The sequence below is a fragment of the Petromyzon marinus genome, chromosome 26 (genome assembly GCF_048934315.1).
Source record: "Petromyzon marinus isolate PM22_M1 ecotype Great Lakes invasive population chromosome 26, UKy_Petmar_22M1.pri1.0, whole genome shotgun sequence".
In the NCBI taxonomy this organism is placed as follows: Eukaryota; Metazoa; Chordata; class Hyperoartia; order Petromyzontiformes; family Petromyzontidae; genus Petromyzon; species Petromyzon marinus.
The window spans coordinates 9,803,300-9,816,261 of record NC_133692.1 but is presented as its reverse complement, the minus strand read 5'-3'; the positions used below and the strand labels follow the sequence as shown (position 1 = coordinate 9,816,261).

At 46.2% G+C, this 12,962-nt stretch overlaps 1 protein-coding gene across 3 annotated transcripts in view; it reads right to left on the bottom strand.

Annotated features, from left to right (window-relative positions):
* LOC116946078 (uncharacterized) overlaps nt 1-10,896 on the bottom strand; it is a 32,287-nt gene extending 21,391 nt beyond the window's left edge. Inside the window, exons 1-2 of one of the 3 annotated variants that reach the window (XM_076069920.1) lie at nt 10,764-10,896; nt 5,477-5,701 (exon numbers count right to left, since the gene is read on the bottom strand). In XM_076069920.1, the coding sequence (XP_075926035.1) occupies nt 5,477-5,638 (162 nt within the window). In that variant the 5' untranslated portion in view covers nt 5,639-5,701; nt 10,764-10,896. Of the gene's footprint in view, nt 1-5,476; nt 5,702-10,684 lie in introns of all 3 variants that reach the window. The other 2 variants (XM_076069922.1, XM_076069921.1) reach the window with 2 other exon arrangements.
* Between the last annotated feature and the right edge of the window lie 2,066 nt (nt 10,897-12,962).

The window sequence follows — 12,962 nt, the reverse complement described above, 5'->3', positions numbered from 1 at the left end:
GGCAGAGCCAAGAGTGAGTCATTCGCGCTCAAGACTTTGAATGGTCGCTGTCCGTGGTGCTGAATAGAAGTGGGTCACTTTTGAATCTTTCGGTAAAGTCACGTAGGTATCAAAATAAAACAAAAAATATTATATCACGACGTTTCGATCGCAACACAAGCGGTCGTCCTCAGGCGGAAAACTGGTTCATCAGTTCCACTGCTGGATTATATTTTTCCGCCTGAGGGCGACCGCTTGTGTTGCGATCGAAACGTCGTGATATAATATTTTTTGTTTTGCTTTGATACCTACGTGACTTAACCGAAAGAACCAAAGAGTATGGATTCCTGCAGTCTTGAAAGCTTCAAATCAAGATTGGGTCAGTTTGTCATTACATTTTTTAACGTGGTCAGGCCCACTGACCTCTATAGCTCTTTTTCAGAAGTGACCGAGTCACAAATGATAGCTCAAATAAGTGGCTTGTCATGTGGAAATTTATAGCAGCCAAATACCCTAAACTCATGTTTATAAATGTGGAGGGGAAAACCGGAGAAAGCGGAGAAAAATTCACGCGACCACAGAGAGATAGAAATGCAAACTCCAAATATACAGGCATCAGGGTCGGGACCGAACTCACGATCTCCTGTACACCTGGCGAGGTAGTTAACATCTCGCCACCGTGGCGCCCACAACTGAGGTAGCCTCTTGGTCGAAATTTCTAAATCGTAGCTTCGAAAAAATTGTCTGCTTTATTTATTGACGAAGTTTTGGCCTTCACGAATGCACAAAACTAAATGCATCATCCCAGAGTGGATGGCAAAGTCATTTTGTGTACGTCCCACAACGTGGGATTTTACAATGATTTTTGTGAAACACAGGGAGCCCTTGCAAAAGAGGCAATGTTGTGTCATGTGTCTCAATCAGTGTATTCAATCGCCTTGGTAAACAAAGAATACCGATCAAGAAAGGTGGACAGATTATTTATATCAGAACTAGCTTTACTACCCGGCTTCGCCAGGGACTTGGATGCACCACGCCCGGCCGCCTTTCTCTCCCCAGTGGCGATGTTCACACACCACAACAGTTACTCGTTTGAGGCTGAGTCGACCTAGGGTAGGCCCAGGACCGGTTCATATAATCGTCACCGGTGGTGGCCGTGAGCGGGAATCGAACTCGGGTCGCCGGGTTCGTAGCGCGGCGCGCTCACCGCTACACTACAATGCGTTACGCTTCCACGTGCGCGGGTCACGTGACAGATTTGACGTCACAGCTCACTTGCCGTGCAAAAAACAAAAATATGCATTATTGAGCTCCCCCCCCAAAAAAATCCAAAAGTGTATTTTTATAATTTTTGCACGGTGTACAGTCTGGAAAGTACCCACATGGCAAATTTCCAGTTTGTTGCATGTCGGGAAGTACGCTAAACATTTTGAACAGACACACATAATCACAACTTTGCCTTTTATATATCAGAATTACAGCCGCAATGGGTTGACCTACTATATCCGAGTAGAAAGTCATGTCATGATTACACTATTAGATTACACTATTAGATTACACGAGATTCGAAGCTTTCGTGACTGCAGGAATTACTCCTTTGTTCTTACGGTAAAGTCACGTGGAAAGAAATTTCACATGAAAAGTGTCTGAAATGCACATCCCAAATTGTGGAACTGCCCAGTTGGAGTCATTCGTGGTACCAACAATGACCGTGTGTGTCTCCCTGCTCAATGGAACCTTGGGTGAGGCTCATCTCTGATGGCTACCTTTGAATCAGCGGTAGAAAGTCCACATTCACGCAGCGAGGGCCAGTCCAGTCAATGAAATCCACTGTTATGGACTGCCCACAAAGTGGCAGAACGCACGTAAACTCTCCCGGGTTTAGTAATGTACATCCTTCATTTAATGTACCATCCAAAGCGTTTTCCTGCTCAAAAGAGGATGGGGTCGGTGTCCACCTGCTTTGTACGGCCCTGAACCAGGAGTCAGAATTCCACATTTCACTGACAGAAACGGGTCAATCCATATAAGCATATTTATATTTTAAAATATCATCCATGTGCTTCGTCTTTTCATTCAAATGTATTATCCATCACGACGGTGCACAATACACTTTGCACCACGCTGCTGTACGGTGTATGTGGAGGTCTCTCGCCCGGAACATCAGTGTGCCATGTATTTGTCAGATATAAGGAAACATTTGACAGCGTCTGACAGGAAGCCCTATGGGCAGTGCCGCACCGATTTAGATTCTCGCAAAAAAATCGTCTCACTCCTTAAGGCTCTGGACCAGAAGTTCAGAAAGCAAAGTGATTAAAAAAAATTGAATGGTTTAGAGATTAATTCCGTGTCAGGCCGGGATGTCCGCTCTGTCACCAATTATTTTCAGCATCTTTCTTGAGAGCGTGATCACGCATGGCAGCAGCTTGCGTAGTGGATTTGACGACGGAAGGGCCAATCAAAAAGCCTAAGATTTGCTGATGACATTGACGTGCATGGCTGAAGATTAGCATCACGTAGGAGACGATATCTTTGAAAGACATCAGAAATGTGCCATGTATAGACGGAGCAAAGCTGGCGTCAATCACTTCAAGAAACTTAGACGCACGATCCGCACCGATGCAAGATGCTTTTTTTTTACTTTTACTTTACTTTTACCTCTTACCTGAAAAATCCCTTGAGATGAAATATCTAATTTCACAAGGGCACTCATGCAGTAAAGCTCAGAATTTCTTGCCACCTGCCAGATGCCACCAAAGGATTTCTTGGATTCGACAACGCCCGCATATACGGACAACGGGACGTCATGTGGAAAACTACAACATGAACGCTCAATACAAAATACCCTCGAGAGGGGCTCTCTCTAAAGCTCCCTCGGGTAGAGGACTTTCCGCCAGCAGCTCAGCGATGAGCAAGTGATTGCAGGGCAGAACTTTTATTGATAACTATGATGTTTCGTCGTCGAGTATCTTAGCGTCCATCGTGAAAATTGCATCTTGCAAGCAATCGCTGAGGTGCCGCAGACAAGCTTCCAGCCAGCATCCAGGCAGTGAGCCGGCACAATTACCCAAGCTCTGACGCCCTCTAAATATTAAGATGTTTTCAGTCATTGAATGAGTGTTTATACCTTTACTTTTGCCAATGAGAACCCAGACTTGGGTTTTCTGTTGTTGAAAACAGCCGTCCAGAAGCCACAAAGCAGACTAAATATCTATTTATAAGTACTCACTGCACATATTAATAGGCTGGTGCCTGGGTGGTGAGATCGCACCACGAAGCCGTGAGTTTATAACTGGCGACGTGTCAAGAGCCACGTTAATTAGTGGTGGGGGGAATATGGACCACAGTGTGAACAACATATCCACACTTGAGGATATTTCAACAGCCCCTTAATGAGTGTTTTGCACACGGTGAGAAAAAAGAATAGCCACATCTAAGGTGATAAAAAAACATCAGAAAGGATATCCAGGACTGACGGCTCAGAAATCCACGTTGCTGTACTTAAATAACTTCTGGGCTACACCTTTATATATAATCATCAAAATAGTGGTGAGTTTTATATATCGCGTTGTCGTTCATGCAATTCCAACTCACAATGGCTGAGGAACGAGAGGCAAGCTGGAAGGCAGCCAGGCGGGGAGCCGATGGTGGCGAGCCGATGCCCACAATTGTCTAAGCTCTGCAGTCTTATATATATTCAGATGCTTCCAGACAATTTAATTAGTCGGTACACCTCTCCTTGTATTAACAGACCACACCCTGTCACCTCTATGCCCTGGCGATTGGGTGACCTACACCAATTGTTTTATTCCATCATAGATGCAGGTGTTTCGTGTACTTCTGGATTCTTGGGCAGTCGGAATGTAAATGCTTTTCAAGGTTTCCCTGGTTAGTGAACTGCACTATGAATCTGGGTGACCCGAAATTGATTCCCCGTCACTGCCGATATTAGTGGCGAGTGGTAACTGAGCCGGTCCCGAGTGCTAACTTCACTAAGCCTCATCAACAAGCATGGTGAAGTTTTGTCAAACAACCATCGTGACCAGCATCGTGTGAGCTCTTCATTCAGCAGTGGATTGATAAGCAGCCGTGAGTTACTATTGTTGCTGTCGTCTGTGTAAATCCGTGTTATTGGTAACCACATCTGGCAGCAAATAAAAATAGTCACCCCTATTGTGTGCTGCCCGATTGCATCTGTGTTGCTCTTTGATGTGTTTGTTGTTTCCCAGATCTCTAGAACTCTTGTTTTGAAACAATCGGCCAATCACTGTCAATCAGCGACGTAGCTATTGAGTGTGCAGGCGGTGCAACTGCACCTACAGGTGGAAGGGTGCTCAGGCACTGGGCTATGAAGGAGGGGGAGGAGTCCCCATGACATGCCAATAACATGCTACGCCACTGTTCCCAACACACGTAATGGGGTCTGTCTTGCATGTGGCTGGTTTCCGTGAACGCTTTTCCAGCGCGTGTTCGTTTCCCGGCAGTTGATCCATCGGCCGCGAGGCAGCGTCCCCGTTCCGAGCCGCACAACGACGCGACGTCACGTGGCGCATCACGTGCGGCGGGCATTGCGTCACAGGACGGCGTCGTCGGCTGGTGATGTCACAGCGCATAACGAGGTCATCTCTCGCCTGAGCGCCGCGTTTTTGTCGCCAGGTATGTTTTTTTGTTTTAAATCGAGAAGCCCTTGGATGAATAAGAATAGGTTTTACCCTACTCGTTGGTTTTTTCGGTAAAGTCACGTATGTAGAGATACAATAAAATCATATTAAAACAAAACAATCACGACGTTTCAATCACAACACAAGCGATCTTCATCAGGTGTCAAGAACAAATCATGGAGATAAATACAACAAAAAGATGAGAGACGAGAATTCAACAGACCTTTCTGGCAATAAACACGGGAGGTGCTATGATGTTCGAACAACAAATGGATACCTGTTGCGAGGCATCAAGTCTGCATCAACCGCACACAATTGTGGCAAAACATGCAAAGAAACGTGCTCTGTTCTTATATGCATTGTCTGTGAAACTGATTGGCCTCTACCAGAGACAGCCTGCTGCATGGCCTTGTCTCATCGCCAATGTTAGACCCGAGAATGCTGAAAGGCGAACAGTACAAAGACAATGAAAGTATAGCTCGGGTAGAGCAGTTTTATATATATTTGGCGTTGGAACATCTTAACACTTGAAAGCGTAAAATCATCTTCTTATGTTTCATCATTTTTTTTATGCTGGTCCCAGATATACCCTTTGAAAAAAATTGGCCAGTTTTCTCTCGGGCATTTCGGCAACAGCTACGCAACTTGAAGCTCAACTTTCGTTCACATTTGACCATCCCTACGAGGCTCGTTGCCCCTCCTCCCCCCCATCGACGTTACAGACAGACGGACACACCCGACGCATCATCGCGTTCAACCTTCGTTTGTTGGAAAGTTATTTTTTTCGTGAATCCAAAGTGGAATGTTGACGAAAAATCGCCGCGTCCGCAATTCACCTCTTCGTAAGCGACGCTGTTGTAGGTCAGCTCGGCGATCTCTGCCATCAGGGAGCTGGACGGGCCCCAGGGGTCATTGGAGGTCGCCTCGCGCACCTTTATCTCGGCCTCCGAGTAGTTGTTGACAATGTTCTTCACCTGACGCCGCAGGGAGAAGGCCATCTCTCCTGTATCCTGCTGCTGCCGCTGATGCAGCTGTCCGCTTCTCTGGCTCTTGGCTCGATTCTGAGGAAGAGACGAGAGCGACGCATACAGGGCTTGGAAACAGATTTCGTTTATGTCGCCACCATCGCCGTCGGCGTCATGACTGTCAACATTCATATCGCCCGCCGTCAATAACAGTGGCCTACAGTCGACCAGGAAAATGTCACCGAGTACCGTACTTGCTCCATTGGGATACTTGGCCAATCCCAAACATGATGATCACTTTGCATGTGGAAGTATCCGGGGAACACCCGCCGTGCATACGAGGGGCTATAACACCCAAAGTTCCACCACCTTCTGGCCACCTCGCAGCTCGTTGGGCTTTGAGAGTTTGACAAATCTCTATCGGATTTATCAACCCTTGCCTCCACAGTGCTGCATCACAGGCACGTCATTCCGTGTCAAGCCGACTCAGCTGATAACGAGCATCACCACTGCGTGAAGTTTCCCTCATCAGTCGTTTACATTCATCCGAGCAAAACTGCAGAATGATTTATTAATTCAGCTCTGCAAGTCAAAGGCAGCGAAACCTAAATTAATTGGCGGAATACATCATTTTAAAGGTCAGTTATCAGAAAAAATTAATTGGACAGCAATAGTTTATAAGCTCCAAAAGTTCATCACGAATAAATAATAAATATCAATGTGACTCGAAGAATGTAGCCGCAGTACCATATGAGGGTTAATGAAAAATACGTGTGTGTGTGTGTGATCTTCACCATTAAAGACAATTACACAATTTGAAAAAGAATATAATGATTAAGAATACCACTTAGAAACGTTTCAACTAGATTTGAAGCTTTCGTGACTGCAGGAATCCATACTCTGTGGTCATTTCGGTAAAGTCACGGAGGTAGAAAAATAACAGATCACGATGTTTCGATCGCAACACAAGCAATCGTCATCAGGTGGGACAACCACAGCAAGCAAAAACTGCTGAAGTAGACTTGCTGAAGTATACTTAAGCAAAAAACTGCTGATGACGATTACTTGTGTTGCGATCGAAACATCGTGATCTATTCTTTTTATACCTACGTGACTTTACCGAATAAACCAAAGAGTAACGTTTCAAGTAATTTAATAACGCATTAGAGGTGCATTAGGAGATGTGTGAGAACTCTTGCTCACTCTATACCAACAAGCTGGAGATTTGCATTTGTACAATTTTCTGCCCGTGAACAAGTTTTGAACGCATTTAGTTTTGAAAAATATTAGGTGAGGGAGACGGTAATTTGAGAAACCCATTTCAACTTAAAGTGACCCACTCTATTGTAAAAGCTGGGCAGGGGATCGCCGCTCTCACACTTTCAAAAGTATTAGCATGCGTAATTTTTTTAAATGTATTTATGCATAGAAAAATTGGGCCAAAATTTATCAGGATACAAATTTGCAAGACTGCCTTGATTAGGAAGCTTGGCACAACTGATTCATAAACAACTTTAGTCGTGCGTTCCCTTCTTGAGGTCATGGCTTCAATTATTTTAAGGGCCCATACGTGAGAAAAAATATATATATATATGCCACGAGGACCTGCCATTTTAGCTGCGTTAATATTTCATGGATGCTGTCGTAGTGGTGGCGGTTCGCAGACTGCACTTGCGATCTCGAGTCTGCCGGTTCGATCTCCCAGCGCGACGAGAGAAACAATGGGCAAGTTGATTTACGCTCTCGTTTCCCCAGGCGTGGTTTTCTGGCTTTGCCGATAACGTGCTGAGCGTTTCAGTCTACGAAGCTTTCGCCCCGCACTACTGCAGGGCACCTTCGGGATGTTAACTGCCTCGCCCGCTATACAGGAGACCGCGGGTTCAATCCTGACTCTGACGCCTGCTGTATGTTTGGAGTTTGCGTGTCTCTCTCTCCCCATGGTCGCGTGGATTTTTCTCCGGGTCCTCCGGTTTTTCGCTCCACATTTAGAATCAATATGCGTTTCGAGTAATTGACTGCTCTAAATGTTCATAATGGTAAGCCACTTCGTTGAGCTATCATTTGTGGCCAGGTCACTTCTGAAAAATAACTATACATCTCAGTGGGCCTTACCTGGTAAAATAAAACACAGTTTAGTAATAGTTTAAATTCCCTCCGCCTCAGTCCACACAGGAGTATCAATGGGTACACACCAGCAAGTGTATCGGCAGGTCCTGTTTGGTCAGGTAAAGTGTGGCTTCTCGCACCTCTTTCAGTCTGGCTAGTGTGGAAGAGTAGGCCCAATACAGTACCCCTTCGAGGTGATTTCTAGAGCTCCCAGGATTTGGTGGCCCTTCCGCCAACCGTGGCGTGTGTCGGACATTGCAGGGATGCACTTTAACCTTTACATAATGCAGCATTTTATGTTTTGGAAGTCTGGATAATTTTTCAATAAAATCGGAGATGGATTGACCGAGGTGTGGTTAAGTCACTGATTTCGACGCTCAGGACATCTTTTCGACTAAAAATAACATCCCTCACTGCAATGCGCAATCACAAATTATATGGACCCTATGTAATTATGAGGGCCCTGTGTAATTATGTGCCTGCTTGCAGTTGTTCCGTCTTCAAACCGGGGACGCACATAAGCAGCTACGCGTCTTGCCTGTCGGGGTAGTTGTGTGCCTTTTATTTAGCCACATAAGACCCCACGATAGTAGAGAACTGACATAAAATCACCTTTATTTTCACACATTCCACACAACAGCTAATGCAAAAGTACAGCACATTGCCAAACTAAAGCAAGACAATGACTAGGTCATGGCACAACTATTTATTTTTCATTTTTAAAAAGTGGATTGAAGTGCAATGTCCCCATGATGTGTACATACGTGTGGTATCGGACATGTGGCGGGCAGCGTTAGACCTTGGAGCACAGTGAAGTACAATAGAACAATGACTTCCCCTGTACTGCCCTCTGCTGACAAAAGTAGCCTCCCACCACTAGCAAGCTACGACGCTGGGCTATATGGCACGGTACCACTAGCCAGGCTCAAATCGGCTTAGCTTCCATGCCGAGTGAGCTGGTAGCAAGCGCACGGCACACGCATCGAATGGCGTGTTATGAATCGATGCTCTTCCTTTTAACTCGTATGCGTTGCACGCAATGGGTTTTTCGTTATGGGCCGGAGTTTGCGTGGGAAAGGGGGGGGATGGGGCAAAGGCCTCGCCGAACTGGATACCTTTACTAATTCATTTTCAGTAGTTTACAATTAAGAGTCAAAATAAATAAATACATTCATTATATGCACCCGCGATTCCTAATGTAAGGTACAAAGCGAACCCCCTGTACCCCACCAATCCCACAAATATAGAAGTCGAACTCCGCCTGTGGTTTTCGCGACCCTTGCAGCCACGTGGAAGGCGCGTCTCCACCTACCACTGTCTAATCTCATTTGAATCGAATCCCGAGCCTGTATCGCGTCGATTCACGGAATCCTCGACGGGGGATCGTGTCCCCCGCCTCCGGTGTTCGCCGTATCTTGCGTGGTGATTTGTAACACTGCACCACAAACCCTGGCGACAACGCGTGTGGGTCCTGGTTCCCTGGTGCACATAAACCCCATGGCAATTGATATATGCACCGCGACTGTGCCTCCCCAAGGTCATCTCAGGCTTAACTCGCGTCTATTCTACATCGGTCCAGTGGTATATCCTACACGACGTGAATATTAACACTGGGGTTTTAAACAAAACGCTCGGGCGTGCATATCGCCCCTCCACACAACGAGCACCACAATTATTTTTCTTAAATGCGCGCAGTGCCGTCCGCAATAGGTGCTCGCTAACAGTGAGCATTGCCCCGACAGTGAATGTATATGATGTAGGGTAACACTGCACAGTGCAGTGCTGTATGTTGCTACATTTATACTTCATGTTTAATACACAACACAAATCACTGACAGTCACTTGAAATACATAATGTGCGTAGTCTATTGATGTATAACTCATTGGCCTTATTTAATTATAAACATCCTCAATATAACCACTTCTTGTGCTATTGAAAAAATGACACATTTGTAATGGTGGCAAACAAAACTCAAATACATATTAAACAATTTCTTGTTGTCGTTTAAGAAGTAACATGTTGATTATACACAATATATATAATGCCAGAACTCCCAGCATCTGTTCAGATGTTAATAGTTCTCGTTGGCTACATTCTGTAATCCTCAGAATGTATGCAACATGCACATCACCCTCCGAAGCGGCATTCATGATGCAATGTCACACACACACATGCTTAGGCATTACATTTAGCCAGTTCTTTCAGGGTCGCTAACTCGTAAAAATGTCAGCGCCCGGCACACGACAACCAGTATACATCTGTCGCTGTAGGTGCACACACATGTATACACACAAAGACAAAGGTACCCTATGTTGCCCTAACACAAGCTGTTGGGGAAAGTGCTTGCTGTTAGAAAGCCCCCTATGAAGGCCCCTATGAAGGTCCCTATGAAGGTCCCTATGAAGGTCCCTATGAAGGCCTCTATGAAGGTCCCTATGAAGGCCTCTATGAAGGCCCCTATGAAGGTCCCTATGAAGGTCCCTATGAAGGCCCCTATGAAGGTCCCTATGAAGGTCCCTATGAAGGCCCCTATGAAGGCCCCTATGAAGGCCCCTATGAAGGCCCCTATGAAGGTCCCTATGAAGGCCGGAACGCCACACCAGTGGGGTGTGGGTGTCTAACACCACGCCCATCCGCCTTTGTCTCCACTATGCTAATCTTTACACCCCACACGAGGTACAGTACTCGTTTAAGGACTGAATCAACCTCGGGTGAAGGCCCAGGACCGGATCAAATATTCGCCGCTGTTATTGTTCGTGAGCCGGAATCGAACTCAGTTGGCCGGGCCCGTCGCTCAGCGCGTCAACCACTGCGCCACGCGCTCCCCGCTCCACACACACTCACCTGCGTTGTAACACACGTGCGCGCGCACACACACACACACATGTTTCACGCGCCGCATACAGATACAATTGGGCGTACTCCGACAGCCACACAGGCGTCACAGTGTACGCGCGGGTGAGATTGCGTACCCGGTGACGATTGCGGTTGCCCGTGTGAAAGTGGCTCTGCTTTGTCTGATGCGATGATGGACGGACAAACGAGCCCTACCTGCCCCGCTGTCGATGCAGAAGCACGAAGCCTACCTAGGCGAGGGACGATGCCTCTTCCTTGCCTTCGTTCTCGGGGTTCAATGAGGCAGAACCATTCGATTGGCGATTGGGGGGGGGGAGAGAGGGTGTGTGTGCTTTGAGTGTGTGTCACTGTGTATGGCTGTGCTTATTGCAGTGTGTGTGTGTTGCTGCGTAAATGCATTTAATTACTCGTGTTTGTGCCACGTGTACGTGTTGTGTGTAATGTTGTGTGTAAGTATTGATGCATGTTGTGCTGTGTGGTGTTTGTGTATAGTATTGTGTGTTATATGCTGTTGTGTTTACTGATGTGTACGGTATATGCATTGCATGTGCTGCTGTGTGTGTTATATTTTGTAGTTGCTAGGCTGTGCGTATATCTGGCAGGGTGTGTGGTGTCGTGTTGTGTTTTTGTTGCTGTGTTTGTGTGGTGTTATATGTGCGATGATTAAAATTTGTGTCTAATAACAAATCTCGATTCAGCTCTGCACCAACCACAACGTAATGCATACATTAAACAAGTATAACATCGCATAACAACAAATAAATCATACCACATTGTATACATATACAATAATACCCCAGCACACAATGTATTTTACACGCTCAATATTTATTGTATTTGAACCCAAACATTTGAACAGTAACATAACTGTTAATTGCATCGTATATTTTCCCAACTGAAAAAAATGCATGCGCGTGCATATAATCCAGTACAGTAGTAATATGCTTTAGCCAACAAACCATTGCCATCACCACCCCCTGCAGGCTGGGGCGATACTGGCACAGTCCAATTTAATGCTAACGCAGCAACTTTGCTGAGCGTGGGTTGTCGTGTGGCCTTGTGAAAGGACGGCAGATTGATGTTGGTCTTGGTGCAGATTTGAATACGAGGCATGTTGATGTTTAAAATGTTTGGGGTCTCTCTGTTTGCTTCGTCCGTGTGCTGCTCGCGTCGACGAGGGCGGTTCCATGTGCTGTGTTTAATCCGCTACAGTAATGGCAACCTGTCGTCGATTGCTGCCGATGTTCAGTGTGTGAGCAAATGTCTTTAGGGCCGAGGCGACAGCTCCATTGATCCAGAGGGCTCATTCGGCTGCTGGATGCTAATATTATTCACTGTATTTGACCAGAACACGCCCGTGCCGCTTTATTATTTTAACACACGGCTGTCCGCCAACACAACCGTATACAGATCCTGTAACATTGAAACAGTGGTTGGCATTACATGATGCAGAATTAGAGATTGCCATCATTATATTACAAACATAACACCCCAGGTCTCTTTTTTATTTGAATACAAGGCACGTGTATCATCTCAATGTGCTGTCACTTGGCCAAATAAATACCATATAGTAGGAATAAACCTGGAGATTAAAAGCAGGTAGAACTGGTGTACGCTGCCTATCGCTTGCGTATTGTAAATAATATTTGCTATAGTATGATCGAAGCTGTTACTGTATTATTATTGTAAATTCTGTTATTCGAGGCTCAAATTGCCCGGACTGCTACTGTATAGGGCTATGCGCGTCGCCTTTCAACAGGGACCCAGCCATGCATCATTAATGAGATGCCGCTGTCCGTGGTGCTGAAACGGGGTGCCCAGGGGTCGGAGCGGTTCGCCTCCACACCACCCGACAACTCACGATTCACGGCTATTCAACCAGAGCATCGCCTCCTAATGTTTAACATTGTGAATGTAGCTGCCTCGACTTGCTGCTGGTCACGTGAACCGTCTTTACATACTTTATGTACCGTATGTTAAAATAAAATAAAATGTCCAGCCATTCTCAATCCACTATGCCATATCCGTCGGTCACGGGTTTTTGCTTTTACCATACTTCACCACACTGGTCAGTGTAAACTGGTGACAGACGGGAACTGGTGGGGGGGGGGCAGGACCGGTTTTGATTTAATTTGCCACTGTTGATAGCCGTGGCCGGGAATCGAACTGGGGCCAACGGGTGCATGCCGCAGCACGCTAACAGCACACCACACAGAATCTCAGACGATTCGGTGCATGCACCGTGCGCTTGATCGCCTACAGGGATCGGTGCATTGTTGGGCCTCTTATTTGTGGTACTGCACCAGCCGCTATTCATCGAAAGCAGGCGAGTCACGATTCGCATTCGTGGTTAGACTGTCACAGTTCCGGCTCACGATCCGATTCAAGACTTGA